At 39.7% G+C, this 24,689-nt stretch overlaps 3 protein-coding genes and 1 long non-coding RNA gene across 5 annotated transcripts; 1 reads left to right on the top strand and 3 right to left on the bottom strand.

The window, feature by feature from the left end:
* Window positions 1-2,591: 2,591 nt before the first annotated feature.
* Window positions 2,592-4,764, bottom strand: LOC118424795 (solute carrier family 35 member G1-like). The gene is made up of 2 exons (XM_035833574.1): window positions 4,627-4,764; window positions 2,592-3,909 (listed from the first exon to the last, which is right to left on the bottom strand). Exon 2 carries the CDS (start codon window positions 3,860-3,862, stop codon window positions 2,729-2,731), a length of 1,134 nt encoding a protein of 377 aa, XP_035689467.1. The 5' UTR covers window positions 3,863-3,909; window positions 4,627-4,764; the 3' UTR covers window positions 2,592-2,728.
* LOC118424796 lies at window positions 4,635-7,242 on the top strand. 2 transcript variants are annotated; one of them, XR_004832247.1, is made up of 3 exons: window positions 4,635-4,769; window positions 6,234-6,328; window positions 6,874-7,242. It is a non-coding gene; the product is annotated as an uncharacterized LOC118424796 (long non-coding RNA). The 2 variants fall into 2 exon arrangements; XR_004832248.1 differs by lacking the exon at window positions 4,635-4,769 and adding an exon at window positions 5,487-5,865.
* Window positions 7,243-11,049: 3,807 nt separating this feature from the next.
* LOC118423804 (serine/threonine-protein kinase PDIK1L-like) lies at window positions 11,050-14,685 on the bottom strand. The gene is made up of 5 exons (XM_035832039.1): window positions 14,322-14,685; window positions 13,669-13,713; window positions 12,751-12,976; window positions 12,206-12,369; window positions 11,050-11,467 (listed from the first exon to the last, which is right to left on the bottom strand). The coding sequence occupies exons 1-5, from the start codon at window positions 14,552-14,554 to the stop codon at window positions 11,143-11,145; spliced, it is 993 nt and encodes a 330-aa protein (XP_035687932.1). The 5' UTR covers window positions 14,555-14,685; the 3' UTR covers window positions 11,050-11,142.
* A 1,589-nt stretch (window positions 14,686-16,274) lies between these two features.
* On the bottom strand, window positions 16,275-21,233 carry LOC118424325 (probable myosin light chain kinase DDB_G0284661). The gene is made up of 4 exons (XM_035832872.1): window positions 21,012-21,233; window positions 20,391-20,563; window positions 19,834-20,026; window positions 16,275-16,862 (listed from the first exon to the last, which is right to left on the bottom strand). Exons 1-4 carry the CDS (start codon window positions 21,231-21,233, stop codon window positions 16,275-16,277), a joined length of 1,176 nt encoding a protein of 391 aa, XP_035688765.1.
* Between the last annotated feature and the right edge of the window lie 3,456 nt (window positions 21,234-24,689).

Genomic DNA, 24,689 nt, shown 5'->3' on the forward strand with positions numbered 1-24,689 from the left:
CCAACTGTAAGGCCAGCCGCTAGGAGCATGATTTAATCAGGCTACAGTAAAGCAGTCTCTGAACAGTCTTAGATGCTCTCTCGTTAGATTGAACAATACTGTAAAGTACTATATATTACAGTTCACAACTACACTGTAGTAATCATGGTCTATGTGTACGACCACTGTCTGATACATACATATTACTGTGGAAAATCTTGTGAAAGAAACTTCCTAGTTAGGTGTGCCAGCAATTTCATCTTCTAATTCAGTGTTGTATTCTTTGGAGAGAGCACTTACTTCCGAGAACTACAATACCACTATTGCGACCAGAATCTACAAGTTCCAGTGTATGTAACTGTACAGCATTTTGTATCAGTATTGTTGTCTGTAGATTTGTTAGGTTATAACCTAGTAGCTTTTAAGAGCTTTGTTTCAGTTTAAGTAATTTGCATGGTGCTTTGATGAAAGGTTGAATAGTTTGGTTGATTTAGTTTGGTTGATTCGTCCATGACATTTAGTAAAAGGTTTTTGTTGCTGTAAAATGTTAAGAATGACATTGTTATAAAAATGTTGTATGTTACATGTTGACTATGATACTCTGTTGTATGTAGCCAATACATGTTAAATGCATGTTACAGTACTAAAATGTGTTTAACTGAACCTGTTTTTGTTATTTGTGTTGTACATTTAACTGTTAGAAATTGTTGAAGGCATAAGTCTCTACAAATTTGTCAGGAAAGGACTTACAATGCAATTATGTTTACTTTTAACTGATTGTTCTTTGTTATTAGATGATAGAAAGCAATGGATGACAAATGTTTGTTTTTAATTTTTTTTAGATATTTTAATGGGCAAAGAGATAGGAAGCATGCCAGCACCACTCTACACCATACATGTACGTCTGAAATGTTAAGGAAGCTATTAAACAAAGTTTTTCTTCTTCCAAAGAAGACACAGTCACACCAGCATCCTAACTTAATACAGGATAAAAGTAAACAATAATATAGAACTATCTACCTACTAAAAAGCTTGATTGATGTTTTTTTTTAAAGATCAAGCAGGGTTTTTTTTAATAGTGATGACAACTTGGAAGACTAGTTAAAGATACAGAAAAAATGTATATGTTATTGTGGCTAACAATGTGCCATGTGACGCTGTGAATATATGCAGGCTATAGACGGACTATACAGAGTAGTGCACATGGCAGTGAAAACTCAATAGGGTGGATACAGGCATAGGATTTGACATTCCTCATGCCAAAGGTACATGTACATGTAGATATGTGGCATACAGGGAAGATAGTGTGCACATGTGTATGTGTCTCTATCCCTTTGCAATTGCGTTAGCATTGAAATGTGCACAGCATACAAATAGCATTGTGTTAGTTTGTATCTCAGAATGTTCAGTTAAAGTAAGTCACCACTTCTAAGGGGCCAACTAGATACACAGTTTTGGGGATATGTTTTAGTTAATTTTATGATTAATAAGTGTAAGAAACTAAGTATGTAAGGCTGTTTTGTTTTGAATGTCTGGGAAAAGGACTGCCTTCTGAAATACTAGTTTCATCTCTGCCATTTTAGTACACTATACATAATGTACTAACAAGGTGTGAAAATATGGTTTATAGTCCCCGAAAGTATGGATTTTTTCAGTGAAATAAGTAAATCAGTCTCTTAATTAGTTTGCGAGAAAATATTCTAATGCATAGAGCAATATAATATAAGGAGCTTGTTCTGTCATTGTCAATTTTGTAGCCCTCCCCTTTTTTTATCTGTCAAGACTTTCCCAGACAATTAGAATGAAACAGCCCCACCTGAAGTCAGGATTAGATCTTTATGTATTTATTATATGTCAGTTTTTGTGATGTAAGATACAGTAATTTATTTTTTCACTCAGGATAACATTTTTGGTGATTTACACTAGCCTTTCTAATGCTGTACAGAAAAGTCGCTTAGAGAAGTTGCTAACAAAAGTTGTTCACGTTCGTTACTGTTGTATGTAGCTTGGCTAACGAGGTTTTTAGGTTTTAGTATGGCCAGTACGTGGGTTTGTGTTGTAACGTTGGCATAGTGGTCAATAAACTGCTTACATTGCGATGTTGTACTTCCTTGGTGTCTGTCTTCATTGAGTGGAACTGAAATTAAGTGTTCTTACATACATTGTAGTGTTAAGTGATCTCAACCCAGTTTAGCTAAAATGAACTCAGTGAACAGTCAAGCTACTCTTCCACTGTTAATTTTACTTGGCAAATTCCCCACTCTCTTTTCAACAAGAATGATTGAACAGTGAACCACATGATTCCAAACCTTCCATAACATGCATGTCGGGTGAAACATAACTGCTGGGAATTGAACTCCCAACCTCTGGACAAAGTCACTAAACACTGGACTCGTACATTGTAGTATGTGTTCTATAGTGATAACATGCTATACTCTTTTCACTGAAGACAAACTGATTTTGTATTTGTCATAACCAAGACAACAGTACAAACTTGTGAAAACGATGCATATCCATGGTGTCAACTTTTGAGTTAGGGAGGTCACTGCAAATATTTCCAGATTTATAGTAATTTTTATTTTGTATTAAAGCTAAAAAAGACAGAGACAACATACAAATTATAGTCAATCTTTATTGTTCTCTTTGACAATTTTATCACATTTCACCTTTGTGATATTCAAGTTTCCAAGCTGTGGAAAACTCAAAAAGGAAACAGGGTTACTTAAATACCTTTGACATGTATAAAAAATTATCTATTCACTTTGCTGTCAGCTTTAGAAGACACATACCACTTCTTGACGGCCAGTCCAACTGTTCCACTGGCAACAAGTATCGCTCCTCCTACACTTAGCCATGTCGGTGTGTGGTTAAGGAACAGATACTGGAAAACGAATGCAAAGACAATATCCATTGTTCTCACCACTGCTATGGCATGAGCTTTTTCATACAGGAATGACTTTGTCATAAAAATTTGCCCAACCAGACCACCCAATCCTACTGCTATAAGGAAATACCTGTCAATACCACATGGTGGAAGAGTGAAACCCCTTGTTATCGCTAAAACTATGACCGTGCCGATTGTACCGACTATTGACAAAAACATGATCTGGACAAGGTAGTGGATTCCAAGCCCTGCACTGCTCTTCCTCATGACAATAAACGCTAAGGCACTCAACATCGCGGTCAAAAACGCAGATCCAGTCGCTAACAAGTGTTCCGTGGTTCCATAACTTGCGGCATCACCTCCAAAGAGAAATGCTGGCCTTGCGATCAGCACAACTCCCGCGAAGGTCACGAACGTTAGCAAGATGTCAAACAGTCCATAGCGCTCCTTCAAACAGATTCGTCCGAAAATCCCTGTGAAAATTGGCGAGCTGAATATCACGACAGAGGCATCTGCAAGAGGCATGTGTTGGACCGCGTAGTACGAGAAACACAGCGCTGAAGCACCGAAGAGTCCGCGTAACGTCAGAATCATTCTCTGTCCCGGCCTAGCCAGGATTGGCACCTTTAAGTATATCATGGCTGGAAGGAGGCACAGGCCGGTTATAATGTGGCGGAATAGCGTTATCTCCAGGGGGCTCATGGGATTGTCTCGTGATATCAGCTTCACACACAGAGAAGCGGAAGAGAAGAAGAAACAGGAACAAAACGCGTAGAACAAGCCGAGCCCAGGACAGCATGGTTTGGGAACATCAGGTTTGCTTGTAGCGTCCTCCTGTGTTCTTATATTGTTGTCTACTATAAGGGTTGTAGTGTCAGACGTCTCTGTCTCTTCTATTTGGGATATGTGATGATCATCATGGCAAACTGAACCATTCTGTCCTTCGGGTTCTTCCACTGTAATTTCAGTCTCTGACTCTGCAGGCACTGTGTCTCTCATGGTAGCAGCAAATCTTGTGGGGTCCTGCACCAGTCTTAGTCTTGGAGCTGTCAGGAATAACACAAAATTAATGCGGTGAAATAATCATAACTATGCTGGTCTATAACTTTACACCATTCTGCTGCAGTACCATTGAAAGCTGCAAAGTGGCCCATAATTTAATTGTTTCTTCCTTTTGCCAACTCCAGCCAATATATACACCAATATTATTATCAAGATCCATCCAATCAAGGAGGTTATATTCTCCTTGATCCAATTCTTTTCGAGTTTATAATATGCTGTCCACAAACAGACAAACCAACGCTCTAGAAAACCTGATCTTCTAGGCAAAGACAATTCTATATGGTTTCGAGTGTGCTAACATTACAGCAAAGCAGGTTATGCATGTGTAGGATCATTTAAATGCAACAGGTGATGAAATTGCCCCCTCCTACTGAGTGGACTATTCCCATTCCCACTTCCGCCATCACAAAGTCCAAGCAAGTAGGCCAATGTTTGGGGAACATTTTCTCCAGTTTATTCGTCCTCCTGTCAGCCAGGAGGATACATATGGCATCTCAAATGTCCTTAAGACTCACGGCAGCAATCGACAATAAGGATTTTGTGATATTGACCGAGTAACGTAGCGTTATGAAACGTTATCTTAACACTCAATGCCGTGACTCTTAGGCCCTCCCCTCCAAAATCATAGGGAAATATTTCGTACTAAAACGGTTTAGCCAGACTGAGATGTCGTGGAATTGTAATGTAGGAACAAACTTTACCTTCAGAAAGATTCCCAGCAGGAGTGCACAGCTCCTAGACCGGTGCTTCTTCGACTGCGTGCACCTGCTTCTTCCAGGGGTCAGAAACTCCTCCGAGCGGTCCGACAGGGCAGGTCATTAGAAGCGCCACCTTGTGACGAACGGTAATACTGCAGACGTGTATTATGCCAGTAACATGTTACGGTTCGATATTGATTATCTGATATATTGTCATTGCCTTCTTTGCCACTGTTAAACATTATTGATCTGCCAATTTTATTTTACAGATTTAGTCTACATTCTACAAGCAGGCTGCCACAATTACAGTGTATGTTTCTTTATACCAAATCAGGGAAAGCATCTCACGATAACTGAAAAGGCACATTGAGGAATCATGACTTTTTCTCCTGATGTTAACACTCAAGGATTGTTACATGCTCCTATAAAATGGCCTCGTGCGTATGCACTGTGCAGGGCCAAGTGTGTTTATTTGAGTGGGTGTTCAGCACCAAGGACAGGTATGCTCGCTTATGTGGGTGGTGTACAACGCTGGAGACAAGTTTGCTTACCTGTATGTGGATAGTGTACAGCACAAAGGACAGGCGTGTTCGCCGTATGTAGACATTGAATTAATGCAGGAATCACTTTATACATATAGCCGTGGCGACCGTAAAGACGAAAGGCCTGCAACAGTCAACGCGGCTATGTAACATGGCTCGCAAGATTCGATGTTGCCCTCTCCCCCCGCACCACCCTCCCCCTCCCCCAACTAGCGCAACCCTGGTAGTGATAAATACTAGCTCCGGATTCGGTAAAAGCAAACAGGGAAGCAAGTCAGAGCTAGAATATATATGGAAATGGATGTCTCGAGTCAAAGGGGGCCTTTTCGCGAATTTTTCACGGTCTCACAGTGCCCCCTAGTGACCAGAAAGCAGAATGCAGATCTTCACATCTTTCTTTGATATAGGGAAGAAGAAACCTTTATGTTGATTGGCTGACTCTTAGTATATCGTTGATATGATTGGACCAATAGGCACAATTGATAGAATAGAATTTAATACGCTACTATTGGTCAATATTGGTGGAATCTCTACGAATGAGAATGCGTGAGACATTGTCAAATTAACCAATAACAGATAAGAAATCAAAATCTTTCCACCTGACATAATGGTAATAATAATTTTGTCCGCAAGGCGGCGCTTCTGTATCAGCACGTCATTGCACTTTGCAGCTATTGTTGTCATTTGAGTTGTGGTCACAGTATGTAAATTTTATTGATAACATCAGCGTGCACTTAGTCACTGCTAGTGAGTTTTGGCCACAAATCCTTTTGTCGATCATCGTTAAGTTCTAGTTTTTAACGTTGATACAGCGAATTTTTGTCTTTCATTCCTTTTCTATATAGTCTATTACCATATTTCTTTGTGAAATTTTGTTCACCAAAAATCGACATCGCTCGTCTGTGATTTGAAAATTGGACAGTGTCACAAGACATTTGCATACGTCACAGGAAGTAAAATATGGTGTGAACGTGACCACTTCTGGTAAGCCATCCCAATAGTGGAGATGAAATTAAAAGCAGTGGAGAAAAATTCCGAAGGTGATTACTATCAATACTTCCCGCACAGGTGACACATAACATGGTGGCGATGCTTCAGACGCGACGCAGAGAAGCTGGGAATGTTTAGAGGGTTCGGTGGGTCGCCAACCAGCCTTTCATCCGGTAAGGATTCTTTAAGATGGTAGTAAAAGGAACGTAATGCAAATGCAGTCTTCACCTATACCGCGTTCCTGCTTTTAAACTTTCTAATAATAGTTCCTTGTTCTCGTAGTCTGACCGTTCTCCCATTACTTTATATGGGAAGATTCGATCATGAGTTTGTTTGCTGTTTGTCCCCCAACCTTTCCATTATCTTTCTGTCATCCAATCAACTGTCTGGTGAAAATTCGTCAATGAAATATTGACAACCAAATCTGTGTCTGTGATTGCAGCTTGACCTGCGTATTTCCTAATAGTACGTAAATATAAAAGTGTATTAGCTATTGTCAGAACTGCAGAAACCCCCTTTTGTTTACGTGTTGGATTATCATAGAGGTATATATTTTTCAGACTCCCGACTTCTTCTTAAATCTTTGTAGAATAATATCGTACGTTAAAAATTGTTTATGTCGATGAAGGTTGGCCATCCAGGTAATGATAAAACGCAAAAAAGCGTATCTTTTTACCTTTCATTACTTGAACATAAAATTGTTTGTGTTGTTTTACAGTTACTGCAAACTTCCAGCACAACCACGAGGGACAATATGTGCCGTCTTCACAGACAGGGGAAAGCTTTTGATGATGTTGACAACAAGAACCATATCATTGTTGTTTCTAAGAAACATTGGGAACACAAGGGACGAATTCAGAAATGAATACTTCTTTTCACCAATGTTTTGTATCATAGTGTGCGTAATTATAATCCTTGAACTTCGTCGTGACATGTGCGAACAGTTAAAAGAACTACACTGCTTTTCTTAAGCGTATGCTTCCTACAACTGATATTTGATATAATGATATTGCCCAAACGTCTTTCATTTACAATAAACATATGACGGTTCCGAATACGGGTCTCGTATATTGTGAACTGAAAGAAGTGCATTAAAAATCGAGTCAGCAACACCCAAGTCACATCGTCTTTACTGTGTGTCAGTTACCATAGCAATTGATATATTCAGCTTAATTACACTCACCTGTGTTACAGGTGCATAATGAACATAATTTATCCAAAAGGTCTTTTAGTATCCAAAACCACAAGTGAAAGATGATCTATGTGTAGGTAGTGTAAAAAATTTTTGGGGGGAGGCGGGTGTCTGGTGAAACAATAATAGTAGGACTTTCCATTCACCGTTTTTGCTTGTCTTGCCATTCTCTCTTACCGGGCAATCCTCAATCCTCATTGTTTCAAAATCAGCAATTAATGTATTCAGATTAATTACACTCACCTGTGTTACAGGTGCATAATGAACATAATTTACCCAAACGGTCTTTTTAGTGTTAAAACCACATGTGAAAGATCGTACTTTTAGAAGTATTGTAAGAATTTGGTGGTGTGTAGGGGGGCTGGGGTGAAAAGAGGATCGAACAATACTTAGGATTGTTATACAATATTAAACATTGCATTGAGGGGAGGGCTAGAAGAGTCTGGGAAATTGTGGGTAAATGAACTTATAATGAGTGAATTTGACTAGTTCTCTTTATTTGGCATAATTCTGAAATCGTGTTACGTGACGTCTTGCGGCACAGCCTGGCGTGGCCAGACCAGCCTTGAGGGCACCGCGAAGGGCCCTAGTCTTTTTGAGATACTAAATTCCCAGACAGAGAAGTAGTGATCTCCTAAGCCATAGGACAGCTCAGCTCAGCCGTCCAAGGCTCGCAAGTACCAACACGCTCGGGTTGACACTTTCTCCCGTTTTTGATGGGGGTATAACAAAATCAAAAAAGAAAGAAAACTAGACTAGACAAAAGAGACAAGACGTTTTTTCACTGTTCATAGGCGGTTGTCATTCCATGCCATGGAACGACATAACAACATGTATTCATGCCTGTGTCTGGAGTAGCTCTCTGCAATTTTTGTTCGTGGTCTCAAAATGAAATAAATTTTACCCAAACCAAATGTTCAACATCAGTATTCTGGCAACGAGAGTCTCTAAGCTACTTTGACAACTGTTCTTAACACAACAGTAAGCGATGAAGTATAATATATTGCTTATAAGATGCCTTTTCCGTTAGAAATAACCTACTTAGATAAACCTACATAGATAAATTATGATGATGATCGATTCCACTGTTCGTTGGACGCAGCTGTAAGTGATTAAATAATTGGCCTGATTCAGAAATACGAATTGAATCAACACACAGACAGAGCAAATCATCATAGAACTTTATTAAACAACAGTTGTAACCGGCACATTGTATTGTACTAAACTGAAAGTACAGAGTTGGTGGTAAGCGTTTTACTTTGCATACGGAAAGAGTGTACAGAATACAACGTATACTACAGAACATAGTATAAAATAATGGATCAATTTCTATTTTTTATTAGATGGTGGACTGTGTCGTTTCAGAAAACGGACGATTCCAATGCCCAAGGTCACATAGTTATCCACACAGCTTTGAGAGCATTTTGAATGAAAAATAGAGCTGACATTTATTGATAAACAAACGGCGGTTCAAAGTTTTCTTGTTTCACAAAATAGAGTTGAAAGATAAACAAACAAACAAACAAATTAGGATGTGGAAGACCTACAGAACGTGGCAGTCTACTATTGGTAAAATGCGAAGGAAACATGTCATTTATGACCTAATATCCCATTGTTTTGTTTGTGGAATGTCACAAATATCATCATCCTCAATGTTAGATGGTCCCAGTTGCGAAAACAAAGCTGAAAAAGCACCAGAAATTCAAACCCCTTTGCGAGCCTTTCGCAATTTCCCCATTCGTGAAAATACCGAATTTCGGCAATTTGACGGTCGTCTTAGTCACTTTTGAGAGGACGGTCGGGAGCGGTACTGCAGATTGGGCTCGCATGGGGTTTATAGTGCCGACTTGTAAAATGTAAAAATAGACAACATATAAGGTTTAAAGGTAATGAACACTGTCCCAAACGAGCCGAGACATCTTCACGTACATTTAGAATGACTTGTAAGACTTGGAGAAACACGAGTTGGCACAAAAACGACGGATATGTAGGCGCCGTGTGAAGAGCGCAGGTAACACAGCAGCTGCCCGTCGAAGCGCCCCCTATATTCATGTATACATATCGCTTTTCGTACATAGTGAGTATGTTCATGAATGTGTGACTATAAGAACTACACATTTGGCCTTTTATCAAACATCTCCATCCGCTCATGTACAGACATAAACTATAAACTGGGGTAACATGGCATAACTTGAAATTTCAGACTGCTATATAGAAGGGTTAACTGAAAGCTCTGTACTGTATCGTTGTATGCGAAACAACTTTATGTTGACCAAATCACATATTAGTAATAGAGGCAAAGATGTGGAACATAAATTGCATGTTCAATTTACAATTCCAGAGGAAATAAAAACATCTAGATGCTATTTTGAATTACACCATACAGTGGCGCTACATTCACTGGTAACGGTCATGGTTCAAGCTAGAACAAGAATCAGAAGAGAGCAAAAGACACATACAAATGTTAAAAATGAATGTGAATCTAAACAGTGTTTGGAAAATCATAACCCGGTGCGCTTGGCTATAAAATTGACTCTTAGCGAAGTCACAATGCGTAATCAACTTACATATCGAAAGAAACATTGCGAAAGAAACACTTTATGTTCAGCGAAAGAAGGATGCAGAGCGCTACCATCATCTGCAAAGATGGAAGGATGCCTGCTACTACTATAAGAAGATATTCCTATACATTCTTAACCGTCTTATTACAAACAAAAGTGATGGGCACATGGATGTAGGCGGCGCTTCGACTGGTGACAACAATCGTATATGCGCTTCTCGCGCTACGCCTGAAAAGCAATCTTTCAAGACAAATCGTGTTTCTAAAAGTCGTTCTAAATGTATCAGAAGACGTCTGGATCTGTTTAAGAACATTTTCTCTGTCTTAAAGCCTTGTATATTGTATATTTTCACAATTGTACGAGTCAGGAGTTAATACCCTATCATAGCCTAATCTGCAGTACCGCTCGCGGCCGTGACGAGAAAAGTGTTAAAACGACCGTCAAAGTGCTAGATTTTTATATTTTCGGGAATGGGGAAATTGCGGAAGGCTCGCAAAGGGTTTTGTATTTCTGATGCTTATTTGACTTTGTTTTTAAAAATGTGACCATCTAACATCAAAGATGGTGATATATAACATTTTATAAACAATATACAATGATATATTAGGTCGTAAATCATATGTTTAGATCGAATATACATTTCCTGTCAGTTGTCACATTGTGAACATGGTTACCACATATCCAAATCTCAATACCAATTTGTGAAACATGCAAGAAGACATTGAACGAATGCAACGGTGTTGTTGTTGTCTTTTTGCCTTTCAATACATTTAGATCAAATTTTCCTTCCCAACGTTGTAAGATGTGTGTATTATCTAATGGTGCCAGGGAGAGCCACTGGACTGATTGACTAGCGAGGCCAAAAGTATTTGAGGTTACATCCTTTGGACGTATTTACTCCATTGGGCTAAGTACATGTCATGCTAAAAAAAAAGAGAAAGATACATGCATATAAGCTAGTATGAATACAATAATGTAGGTGATTTTGGTTCCTTTTGCTTCTTCGTATAAATCAAAATGTAAAACACAGATTGTGATCCTTACGAAAGTGCATAAGAAAATTGCATTTGGAGTTGCCAAAATTAGCTATAGTCATTGCCAGCGCCTAAATGACCATAAAATCCTCATGACAACATGGGTGTAAAGGTTGGGAAGATAGTGATTTAATTATGTCGAGAAACTTGATTTTCATTCATTTCTCATAAACTTTAAACAATACTTTCTTACGCTTGTCTCAGTCATGTGTGATATTCAATGCCCATTTAACTTGCTGTGCTGTAGGTCTGTTGGGAGCACTATAGGCCATCATTTCCAGAATGAGTTGTTTGAGACAGTCGTTTGGTTGCTGCATCATGATGCAACCTGACAGGTTAGTGTTCGGGATTTGATGCTGCACACGACCGACTGGGACCTTGCCCATTGGTTGCACTGTGTATGTTGGTTGCACCGTGCCAGACACTGTCTGTACCATTCCTACAGGCTTTAGGAAGCAGACGGGCTCCGTCATACTCTGTGGGTGCACCATGTAGACGGCTAGAAGGAGCTTACCATCATCGCCCCTGAAACAGAATGACATTTTGTTATTCACAGGTGGGTTTACGTGAACATAAACAATTGTGGCGTCGAGTACGGTAGGGCGATTGGCTCAAAGCCCAGGGGTCTTCAGTTCGAGTCCCTTGATGTGCTCCGACGCTTTGCCCTTGTGCCACATGTCGCTGGAAAGATACTGTGCATTAAAATGCATTTAAGTTCGCGGGGTTTCATTTCGCGGTAGCGGGAAAAAAACTTTAGCGGTGGTTTTAAGTTCGCGGTAGCATCATGCACTGTAGTCGCTTACTGTTATGGAAAATGTTCGCGTTGGTTTTAAGTTCGCGTTGGTTTTAAGTTCGCGGTGAAGTGGCCACTGCGAAAACCGCGAACATTAAACCACCGCGAAAGTTTCTGCTAGTAGAAATTGGCCAAATAAGACAGAAAACACGACAGAAGAGTTATATGGTCGAGGAGTGTAGTTTGCGACCTAAGGTCTTATTTGGCCAATTTCTACTATTTTTCCAGCGACCTGTGGAGCCTGGTAGAGGCTAGCGCTTTACACGAATTTCCTAATTTATTCTAAGGGACGTCCTTGGGATAGAACGTTAGACGGAGGTAGTACAAGTGTGGATGGAGTACCGTGTTTGAAGACACATAAAAGAACCCACCACACACTTATCGAAACAGTAGGGTTCCCCGGTGTAAATGGTTCAAATAAATGTCATGTTCTTATAACGATTGGAATAAATCGTGAAGACACAGCCTACCTGACTGTCGTACGGTCGAGCATGGCAGCAAACATGGCGCCCATGGAGTAGACGTCACTTTCCTTGGTGTAGAGACTGTTGAAACGTTTAAAAACCTCCGGCGCTCCGTACCAGTTCAGTCGCTGCATGGAGTGGCCATTGTCAGTGATAGCATTTCTGCAGGCCTGTGGTTTGGAAAGTGATTTATTTTACACTATACTTCTATCAACAACATATAAGATCACCACGTATAATTATAAAGTAGCACGCATTTTACAAGTTGTCATTCTGGTCAAATACCAAGCCCCCGTACCCCTTAGAAAGCTCGCGCCTGCCGCGCTCGTAGCACTATGAGTATGAAAAAAAGGTTTGAATCTTATCAAAAAGGCACGATGTATTATGCGTTTAGCACTGAACTTTAATGTTTTTTCCCTAAAATATAGTGCTTCGTAGAATTTTCATATTAAGATCGGTACATGTACATTTTCTCTGTGCTCCGTGCGTTTTTCATAAAATCCTCACATACTATTCGTGGGAATATCTCCAAGGGCACCCCTATTCGTCACCTTTGACAGTCCAAAGTCAGCCACTTTAGCGACCGGGTCCTGTACAGTACCAGAGACCAGGACGTTGTCGGGCTTCAGGTCCCCGTGCACAATCTCATGGCCATGCAGGAAATCTACAGCGTCGGCAACTTGCTTCATAAAGAGCACTGTGTGGCTGATGTTCTCAGGCCGCAGTAGGAAGTTGTTCATCGTCCCAAGTGGACAGAAGTCCATCACCAGCCACAAACTGGAATCAATCAATCAATCAATCAATCAATCAATCAATCAATCTTTATTGCACAATCATTGCAACGGGTACAAAGTATGGCAAGTTCTAGGGCAGTACAAGTCATCAAGACTAATATCTACGCAATAGCTTATTATTTATAACAATAGTAAAGAGTTCTATGTAACGAAAGACTACATAGTGTGCTACTTTATCTGAGTGTTTCATTCTACAATAATGGGCAAGGATTACATGCTGTACACTCAGTACAAGATAGCAAAGCATCAAAGTTAGCATCAATTGTTTGTGTCAGAAATATTGCGTTTTCATGTGAGAAGAGCGTTAGATATATAATGGCCTATGTACAAAGAAAATGCATCAGGACATCTGAGTTTGTTTTAGGCAAGCTTATGTTTGTGTTGCGGTGTATAACGACCTTTTTCTATCTCCAAACAATGTACTGAAATGAAATTTCGCGGCGGTAACTAAAAGAAGTACCCAGATTATCAAACTAAGACAATTTCCCAATTTTATAACTTCAGGCCAGAAAGCCATAGAGCATTTCAGCAGTCAAATGACAAATCGCTCAGAGGTTATAACACATATTTCATCCATAAATTCTCAAAATGTTTTAGAACACTTTTACAGACAGCAAAAGAAGAAGGATTCTGGTTTAGCAAATGATACAAGTACAATATATAATATAGCTTCACCTGCGATCGCTGTTTGTTGGTTTCCCTTTGTTCGCCGGTATTTTGCTAAAAAAACAAGCGGAGTGATATATGAAACTCTGTAAACATGCCTTTGATAATGGTGAGTATCCATTTAAGACATATTATGCTAATTAGGGCCATATTTCAATAATGCATGATGCAATATGAAAAAAATCATGGAGGTATGAGATATCTGAATTCTTGTTTTTTTTAAGATTTCGGCTGAAGTGATCCAACAAATATAGTTTAACAATGTACAACTGCATTGTAGACATCATACATATAATATATATTGTAAATGCATAAGTAACTTAACGAAGACGAAACATGTTTCTTACACATTCTTACATCAAGTGTTCAAAGATTTAGTCTGTTAACGGAGAGTATACAAAATTCTATCATTCAGATTAATCTCCAAGCAGATCCTACGATGGCATAAGATAGTACTATGTAGGTAGCCAAACACACTCCTAGGCTGGCCTCACTCCTCTGGCAGCTTTTGATACTACCTTATGCTATAGCTACCGTAGGATCTGCTTGGAGATTACATTCAGATGTCAGATCGAACAGTTAATATTCCTTGCCAGCGACCCCTCGTCAATGCCCCCCCCCCCCGAAAAAAACAACAACAACAAAGAAGCTAGGGTCCTTACCTGTCTTGGTAGAAGAAATCGTCAATATACATCAGAATGTGGTCATGCTTGTGCTTGGTCAGATCTACAAGTGGCCGAATCTCATCTCGGTACATGTCCAAGGCTTGCATGTGGCTCAGATGTAGTCGCTTGATAGCGTACAAGTAGCCATCCTTCTTGACTGAATACACCTTACCAAACGCCCCCTTCCCTATCTCTTCCCAGTTCGTATAAGAATCAACGCCATCTTGCATAGCTTCCCCGGGAATAGCATGAATTCTCCTTCTATCACTAGTGTTCTTCAACTTAAACTTTGTGAAACTTCGAACTTGAGGCTTACTAACTACAGTATAGACCACGACAACGGTGAGAGCGTCAGTGTGTAAATACGTCAACAGACTTTGCGTGCCTTTGAGCAGGTAAACTAAGAGGTCCTATTCAATGATATACTATTCAGCCCGGTAAACGTAGGAGGCTCTATTCACGAGGTTCTATTCAACTGGGTCAACAAGTTTTATAGGCACTGTTTGTTGATATCAAACATCACATCATAGAACACAACAGAGGCATAAAGAAAAAAAAACTTGACATTGATTGAAATACCACTTCCGGACGATAAACAAGACCTGTACACCTGAACTTATCATATTACAATGTACATACACAGTGTAAATTTTCCCGCTGTTTAGGGCTCTTTGTTTTCAGGTATATTCTGTTCAATCTGACACTGTGCAAGGAAGCGCATTTCATAACGATACGCTTGAAGGGAACCTGGAAACTATGACGGCCTTGCAGAAGTTATGTAATCATTGTTGTTCTATTTTGTAACTAGAGTTCCACGAACACATACCTTTGCCAAATAAACCAGGTTTGTTATGTAGAATGATGTCTGTAGACATAAATGTGTTACTCATTACATTTTATTCTATTTTATATGCCTGCAGTTGGTTCATAACGTTTTGCCATTGCTTATACAAATTCGATCCCTATTTACAAACTAATATTAGATTGTATCAAGCATCACTTAAGCTATCAGCATACCAAAAATCATGATGATCCTTTCATCCCTTCTTGACTTATTCTCTTTCAAAGTAGGAAACTAAACCAGCTCCTGCAGTTCAAGGAAAGACGTTAGCGGACCCAAACATACACCTCTTACTCTCTGCCATCTTTCTCAGTTACATATGTGACAGGTTTGGAAGTCCTTTCACGGAATGCAGTGGATTTATCAATTTTCCTCATTAATTATACAAATTAGCTGTTAATTTGCATATTATAACTAGTATCTCATTATGTAAGTTTTTACTTAGGCTATCTACATACCAAAAATCATGACGATCCGTCTACACGTTCATATTTTTCCATTAATTATGCAAATGAGGTCATCATCTGCATAATTAATATGTATTGATATTTCTTTCTTTCTCAGCTACAAAGGTGACAAGTTTGAAAGTCCTATAAAGGAATGCAGTGGATTTACAAACTTTCCTAATTAATTATGCAAATTAGCTGTCGATTTGCGTAATTAGAATTCCATCATGTAAGTCTTCCCTTTGGCTATCTACATAACAAAAATCATGACGATCCGTCAACACATTTATATGTTTCATTAATTATGCAAATGAGGCCATCATTTGCATAATTAATATGCATTGATATTTCTCTCTTTCTCATCTGTATATGTGACAAGTTTGAAAGTCTTATCATGAAATGCAGTGGATTTATAAACTTTCCTCATTAATTATGCAAATTGGTTGCTGATTTGCATAATTAGCATTCCATTATGTACATTGTTACTTTACTTTACTTTACTTTATTAGAATTGCGACAATACAATACATTATACTGCACCAGGCAGCAAGATGCTGATGTTGTGCAGCATACACATTGAGGGACATACATAGTCATAGTACAATACATCATAATCATCACCATACAATAAATACAATACAATTAAAATCAGAGAAATATCTATTAGTGGTTCGTAGGAGGGTGGCGCAGCTGGAATCTTTTAGTTGTTACAATGTAAGGATACAGTGCATCGGACACTTGTTTGTTTGCGGAGAGGTTATGAGCTGTGGATCCCTGGAGTAGGAGGGGCACGGTAGGTTGTTGTTGTAGGAGGTGTTGGACGGTGGATGTGAGGTTATGGCGGAGATCAGAGTACAGGGGACAGTGTAGGAGGTAATGTGAGACAGTTTCAGAGGAAGCCCCACAATCACACTTCTTGTCCTTAATCCTCATCTTATGCAGAGTAGAGTTAAGTTGGCTCCATCCCATGCGCAGTCTGGCAGCATAGATGTTGCTCTGCCTTGAGCCGAGACTGCGATACGTCTGGTGTTCCCTTTGCGTCAGCAGATGTTTCTTGCACTCTGACTTGAAGGCGACAAGAGTAGGGGCGTCCTTGACGACCTGGGGCAGTTGATTCCACAGGGATGACGTGTACGGGACGAAGCTTGTTTTGTAAGTCTGAGTCCTGCAGCGTGGGACATGGAGATGGGTACTGTTTCGAAGTAGGAACCTTGAAGATGACTGGGTGCCTCTTGTAGAGGGGACAAGTGGCTGTAGGTGTGGAGGAACAAGTCCATGTGTCATCTTGTACATGATTCCCAGTGAGCTGTACTGTCGCCTGGTGGACAGGGTGTCCCATTCAAGTTCGTGAAGAATGCTGGAGTTAGGGGTACCCTTCATAGCTCCTGTGACGAGTCGACCGGCATGGTATTGAACCTTGTGCATTGTACATTGTTACTTGGGCTATCTGCATACCACAAATCATGACGATCCATCAACACGTTCTCGAGTTATTCTCGTCCAAAGTTTGAAAGGAAATCGGCGACTGCAGTTCCAAACAAGCCGCTAGGGGGTCCAAACTTAAAGCACTTACTCTCTGCCCCAAGGGTTATCTACCTCTCAAAAAGCATGTCCAGAACACGAGATATCAAAAATTGAGGTTCTGCTGCAGTACCTTAGCAAGCCGCTAGGAGGCCCATTATCAAACTTGACCTTCGTTTTCTCGACCCCTACCCACCTACCAAATATTATCGGGATCCATCCATGGCTTCTTGAGTTATGCTGTTAACACACACACACACAGACTCACAAGCCCAAAACATAACCTTAGCCATTCTGGCAAAGGTAATTATGCTATGTTTGTCTGGTTGAATTGGTTGTGTGGTATGATGTACCCAGGTTCTTCTGAAAAACCTGAGTGTGAGAGTGCACGTGTATACCTGGCTAAATAGATAAATGAAATGAAATTTCTACTGCGCACAATAATGTCAATGGCGTAGAGATATCATAAAGAGGATTTTCTTCCCAATACACAACTTTTCCCATGCATAACGTGACGTCACAGTCAGTGTATTGCCCATTCCTTGACACGGACTGGAGTACGTTGGACAGTTGAAAATTTGGGTAAGTCCAATTTTTGCTTTAGAAATTACAGTTCAACTCAGGACATTATATGAATTCCTCGTTTCAACAGATACAAAATGAAGATTGTTGTTTGTGCCACCACTTCTTATACATGAGATATCAATAATAACTACTTCTACATATCATACGATGTGCAATCGGTGTAGTACAGCTAAGAGTAGATTCTCCTTTCTTTTATCTTTTTTTTGCTCTGATATCCAGTTTTTGCTTCTTATTACTGTGTCTTTCTTACGTCTTTGCGATTAGCCCTGATGATTATTTTTCTATAAGAAAGACATCACGATTGAATATAAATACAGGAATTGCACATATCATCAGATGTATTCAATTTGAATAAAAGCTGCATAGTACAGAAATACCGGTTCAACATGGATATATGATGATAGCCACCAAGCGCACTTACTATTAAGGTGTAAATGTCTTAATATAACAGACATGTCACCTTAGCCAATGCTAGTTTGATTATTACAGATGTGTTTCAGATTTTTAAAGAAAAGGTTTGAAAAGTCAAAGGTTATCACTACCTTCATTTTGCCTTAAAATCAGAATGTCACAACTTGTTACATTATATATTACTTCCTCTTTAAACACGAGAAAAGAATTCACAAGTTCTCCGATAATAATTAATTTTTAAAAACCTTATGCCTTATGCTGTGCTAGAGATCATTCCAAGTCACCCTGCGGATGTTTGTTGCCATTGTTTAGAATTGATTTTAAAGTTTTGTAATTATATGTCTAGGACATTTGATTCCATAGTAATTTTTTGGAAAAATTATAACTGTTGGGGCTTAGACATTCTTTTATTCAAAATGATTCCAACTTATTACAATTATTGTCTAAAAACCCTCATGGTGTCTCGGAATGGACTCTATTCTTTTATTCAAAATAATTCAAATTAATTACAAATATCACCTAAAAACCCCATGGTGACTTGGAATGGACTACTATTCTAGCAAAAGTTAGGAATGATTTTTCAGTTTGGAAAGAAAATGAAAATGTTAAAAAAACAAATCTCATTTCTGGAATAACAAGTTTAATGTTACTGTTACAGTTTTTGCTGTCTGAGTTGATATCGAATATTTCAGAATTCCAAAAGTGTCTTCCCAAATAGAATTCAACTGTGTCAAGAGACAGTGATACTCCTCTCTCTTGAGCAAAAATAGCACTATATATTATAAGTTAAATAAGCACACTTTTAGTAGTTATGATGTCGGCTGATGATTTGGTGCGGGAACACCTGCATAAACCAGTGGGCGCTATCAATTCAGGCCGCTGCAGAAAAACGATAAGAAATTTTCGTTAGATGTGGCAAGTATGCAAGGTACTAGTACATTTTATTGTTGACATACTTATTTCTTCATGATGCTTCTTATGAATCACAGGGAAGCCATTAGCAAAAAACTTTATAACATATGACGATGTTTATGATGGTGGTTATTTGCATCTTGCGCACATGGGCTAAATGTAGTAGTTGTACTTTAAAATTCAAGACACTACTACAGTTAGAATATCGTTTCCTGCAGTATTACATGTGTACTTAGTAAATGGGCGGAACAAACAGCTGATAATAAGCAGTGCTACCACTAATCCGTCGTGTAAACATCAGTTTTAAAAGACATTATTACAAACTATAACTAACGTTACCACTTAATCTATTGTTTATATGCCCAATACATGTGTATACAAATCCATAGAGTTTCTAATGTAAAGTATCATGTTTCAAAAGATATACTAACTAGATGCACTTGCTCTTCAGTGTATACGTGGGCACTAGCACTTGTGTGACATGTACATCGCTTATAAAAGTTACAATTGAAAAGTTACAGCTTATAATACTGTGTCAAATCTTTGTTCCAACAGTCAACACACAAAAATGGCATATAAAAGTTTTTTGTCTGTCCGACTGCAGTCTTCCTTTGAACATTTTCAATCACATGATTAGCTTTTTTGCTAATGCAGAGCTTGGCACAATTGTTACGAAACTATATTTTCATTTATTTTCTGGCAAGATTGAAATGACCAATCACCAAACAGCTGCAGGAAGGTGACATGCATGCACTTGCCTCAAAACAGAGCGCACGATACTGTAGATGCTCACGGTCATGTTCACTTCAGTTGCGATTGGGCGGGCATGATAGTCATATGACATCATGGACAGAATGAGTTGTTTCAAAGTGTCTGGTTGTCCGTTCAGGATGTGATCTGCCAGCTTGATTCTTGGGTTCTGACGCTGTACCTGGGCCAATGGCAGCCCATGGATGCAGACAGCTATAAGGTGGTTACCATCATCGCTGTGAAAACAAATATTCCGTAAGTATTGAGAAGATGGATAAACCCAGTCATGTCTCAGACACTGTCGCCAGCGATTCTACGATTTGATCTGCAAATTACTATTTCTGCCAGTACATGTATATCATGAAACTAAAAAAAAGATGTATTAATGTAAGGAAGCTCAATCTATACGTATGTATCTATGTATTTATGTAACTATGAAGCTCAATCTATAATGTTACCAACGCAAAGTCCCGCAATTAGTACAATGAACTAGTTACATGTAACTATGAAATCATTGAGTATTGGTAATTTTGCTTTGTCTCATATATCTGATACTTGATCCCTGATAATCGGTGCAAACTTGTGATAAATTATAACTACCTGACTATTGTACTGCAGTCAAGCATGGCGGCAAACAAGACACCCATGGAGAAGACGTCACATTTCTCGGTGTAGTGATGGTCCCAAACCTCCGGGGCTCCGTACCAAATGAATGCCATATCTGTATGCAGGTAGTACTGGGAATAGATGTCCTGAAATGCGCTTCCGCACACCTGTGGATCATGGAGTGAATACAGATTTTCATACCGTAACTTGTAAGTTAAGACATGTCTAAAATCACATCGGCACTTTATTGCATGCCCAAAAGCAAGCTGGGTCTCAACCACGGGAAAGTTATTTTTTAAGTGCTATTTTTATCATGTTCTATTTCACAAGTTTGCCTTTGTGCAGTTCCTTGCCTTTTGAAAGTTACATTTGTTTCACTCATGACTCATTTAGTATCACCAACGTCCTTAAGCCCCCTTTACAAATCAAGAATTTAGCTCGGCCGAGTTGTCAGCCAGCTCTAAATTATGAGGAGGTATGACCCTGATGCCGACGAAGATACTCTGCCATTTGTTCGTAGGCATCAGGGTCATGCCTCCTCGTAATTTAGAGCTCGCTGACAACTCGGCCGAGCTAAACAAAGTTCTTGATTTGTAAAGGGGGCTTTAGTATTACCTTGGCCAGTCCAAAGTCAGCCACTTTTGCAATTGGGTCTTTTTTAGTGCCAGTGACCAGGACGTTGTCAGGTTTCAGGTCCCGGTGCACAATGCCACGGTCATGTAGGTAGGCGACGGCACTGGCGATCTGCCGCATAAACCTCATGTTGTAGGAGGGCCCGTTTTTCAGCAGGAAGTCGTTCATGGTCCCCAGCGGACAGAACTCCATCACGAGCCACATGCTAGTTAACAGTAACATTTGCAACTGTCGAGTGCCACATAAGCCTGGAGTACAGTCCTCTTACTTAGCCTTAAAGGGGCATTCCACTCCAGAAGCAATTATTGTAAATCATCAGAGAATAAATATTATGTTTGAATCAAGTTTGTTTGGTCAAATTTACCACAAGTTGAGGCGTAAACACAGGGGGAACGTTGTAGCAAAAGAGTTCTTGAATTCCACTGAGGACCCTTCCAATGCATTGTGCGCTAGTGGGGGAGGATGTGACTTTGACCATGGGAACAGGTACCGGTTAGTAATAGTATAAATTTCGATACTATGATGTTTTAGGATCACTTTTTGAGTAGACTGTGTGTGCACAAACGTCATCAGAACATTTGTGGGTAATTCTGTAGTAATTTGTCCATATATAAAAGTAGCCTTTTTAGAGCAGAATATAATGGACCATAAAAGTGACCAAATCTCTGTATTCCAAGAGTCGCTTGGCTTCAAACTTTTTTGTGTACCTTCCTAAATGTCCGATAGTTACCCTACCACTTCCTTTAGCTAAGCGAGAAATTGTAGTCTGGTATCCAGCCGTAATATAGCTTCCGAGTCTCTTCTCTCCTCGCAGAGAGGAGAGAAGAGCTACTCGGAAGCTACAGTACGGCTGGATACCAGGCTAACAAATTGTGCCCAACGTCCACCACACAAGCAGTTTTGGCGCCGCCATTTTACGTTGACCGACTTTTAACTCAAGTAGCTTAATTTCCCCATCCCAAGATGAGAGTCTTCAAACTTTTTTGTATCCCCCTAAATGTGCGATAGTTACTTGATTGACTGGTAGCGATTACCGGTAGCGAGAAAGTATGACAGAAGTCGCAAAATCATATACAGCGCAGTACATTAGAAGCGGGTCCGTATGGGGGTGCTTGGATTTAGAAAAGAATATTGTCGAAAAGACAAATGAGATAACTTTGCGAAAAGTCGGGTGCATTTGTATCCCCAAAAAATATCATCTACAGAAAATAACACTCGCTTCTGGAGTGGAATGCCCCTTTAATCGGCGTTCCACTGTCGCTACCACTTTAAGGTATTTCGGTTGGCTAAATTGGCATTCGTTTTATGTACATGTGAACATCATTGAACATTGATTATGCAGATATGGACCTCATTTGCATAAATTATCAGGAAATGCAATTAAAGCCTTCTTTCTTAATATAGATTGTGTACGTCTGATATTTGGGTGGGGGAGATGATCAACTAATATAATTTATGCAAATGAGGACCTTATTTGCACGAAGACAAACAATAAATACACAAGTTATGAAGGTTAAAACCATTTGGCAAAGGTATGGGGTCGTGGAACTCTAGTATTAGTAATATCATTAACAAGTTTGTAGAAAAAGATCTACCGTAGTAGTGAGCTAAATGTGAAAGTGAAAGAGGAACTAGCGATCGCAAGTAATGCAATGACCTACTTTCTCGCTTGGGGGGCTGGGATACTGTAAAAACGACGACAGTCTGACTGTCTGTCGCTCATGAAAATAAAAAAGATCGTACACGTATCATATATCATCATTATGACCAAGCACAATCAACTGTTGAAGCAATACATCGTAACACATTAGAGTGCAAAAGCAGCCGTCCAGACAAACTTTCTGATAACCAGAAACCCATAAAAAGTGCTCTATTCTGGTTCGGCACGTTATTTCGATTAGTGTGATTCAAATTACTGCGAGCGACAGGAGGCCCAGTGACACCACGGGCAGTGCTGCCTACTTCACCTAGGAATCATCAGGTATGGAGCAGATGGCTTCCCCTATTCAGTGTGTACTCGTATGTGGTGTTTTACTGTGTTTGCAGGGAGGTACGGAGTATACTTTGATGCAGAAACAAAAGTACACACACTGAGATCTACATGTGGTCTCGCATGTGTTGAGCATCGGCTTTTCGACTGATGTATATAACGTTCTGACGTTCTGACGCCGGCGAACAGTGTTGCAGGGCACGCTTACCCATACAAATGGAAACATCTTTAAGCGAACTTCCGCCTTAACCTATAACCTCCACCTGTTGCATGATCGTTACAGTCCAATACCTGCTTTTGTCCAAGAAATATTCTCTGAACAGCACAATGTTGGGGTGACCGTGTTGGGCCAGGGCTAACAGGGGCTGAAGCTCCCTGTCCGCATTCATCCTGGATTGGTCGTCACTAAGGTCCAGTACCTTCAGGGCATAATATTTGCCTTTCTTCTTGCCTTTGTACACCGTACCAAAGGCCCCGCGCCCAAGTGGCTCCGGATCCAACACATGATAGTCGCCGACCACAGCTTGATCATCATCAGAAGAAGAAAAAGAAGAAGAATCTATGAAAACATCCATTCTCCAATTATCACTCTTTAACTTTAATAGATCTGATTACAACTAGCTAGTTACTGGGAAATACGATTAGATGCGCGGACAGTTGCACTGAAACTGTCTGCTGGGCGGGCTGCCGTGAAAGTGAAACGTTAACTGTCGATTTCAAATTAATAATGTTGAAATCCCCCCAACTTCGATCACGAGACAAGTTTTCTGACTCGCTATTGGCCTGCCATGCCCTGGTGATGAATAAATCATGCACTTGACCGGGCTGGTAAATTGGGTTGAGAGACAACATAAGACAGCCAAACGCAAATAAAGTTGAATGAATCCAAGATATGAAATAACTGCAACATATCATAGAGACCTAGTACCGGACGCTCGCAAAAATAGAACGAGGAACTAAGTGTACTTATAAAGTACTTTACTATGATTTGTATTACAACATTGCTGCGATAGTGTAGTCTTGACTTTTGAACGTCAACTTCGTGACGTGTCATCGGTGCGTTTACTAGTATATGCCATCGTCTACACAAACTAATTACCTGTACACACGCAATCTAGTGCACAAAACCTGAGCTATGATATTATACGTTTCCACTCATTGTTAAGTAGACGTACCTTGCATCTTGGGCAAAGTGAAAGGAGGCATCCTTACACAAGATTATAAGAAGACACATTATTACTTGACTTTAAGGGAAGAAGCAAAAACTCTAAATCAACGGACATTATTTGCCTCTCGGTGTTACACATGTATTTCAAAACATTAATGCTTTACTGTTGTATTTTGGACAGATATCCTCGGAACTTCATCCATTCATTCATCTTGATCCATACCTTTGGCTTCAGCTGATCTACAGGTGTGTAAAAACTTCTATAATGCACCAAAGATGCAAGGTTCATTTCTGATGCTAATGTGCCAGTGAGCATGGCTAATGGGAGAAAATAGTGTGATAAATAACACTAGTGACTAATCAACTACGTACATACATATTTGTATGGTACAATGACAATGTGAACTATTCTCAGATTTGACTTCTTCTTTGATCTGTCCCACATCCTGTATGATAGGATTTTGTGCTTTTAGTAGAAATATAGTTTTTGGTAAAAGTTCCG

Source organism: Branchiostoma floridae, chromosome 10 (assembly GCF_000003815.2).
Source record: "Branchiostoma floridae strain S238N-H82 chromosome 10, Bfl_VNyyK, whole genome shotgun sequence".
NCBI lineage: Eukaryota > Metazoa > Chordata > Leptocardii > Amphioxiformes > Branchiostomatidae > Branchiostoma > Branchiostoma floridae.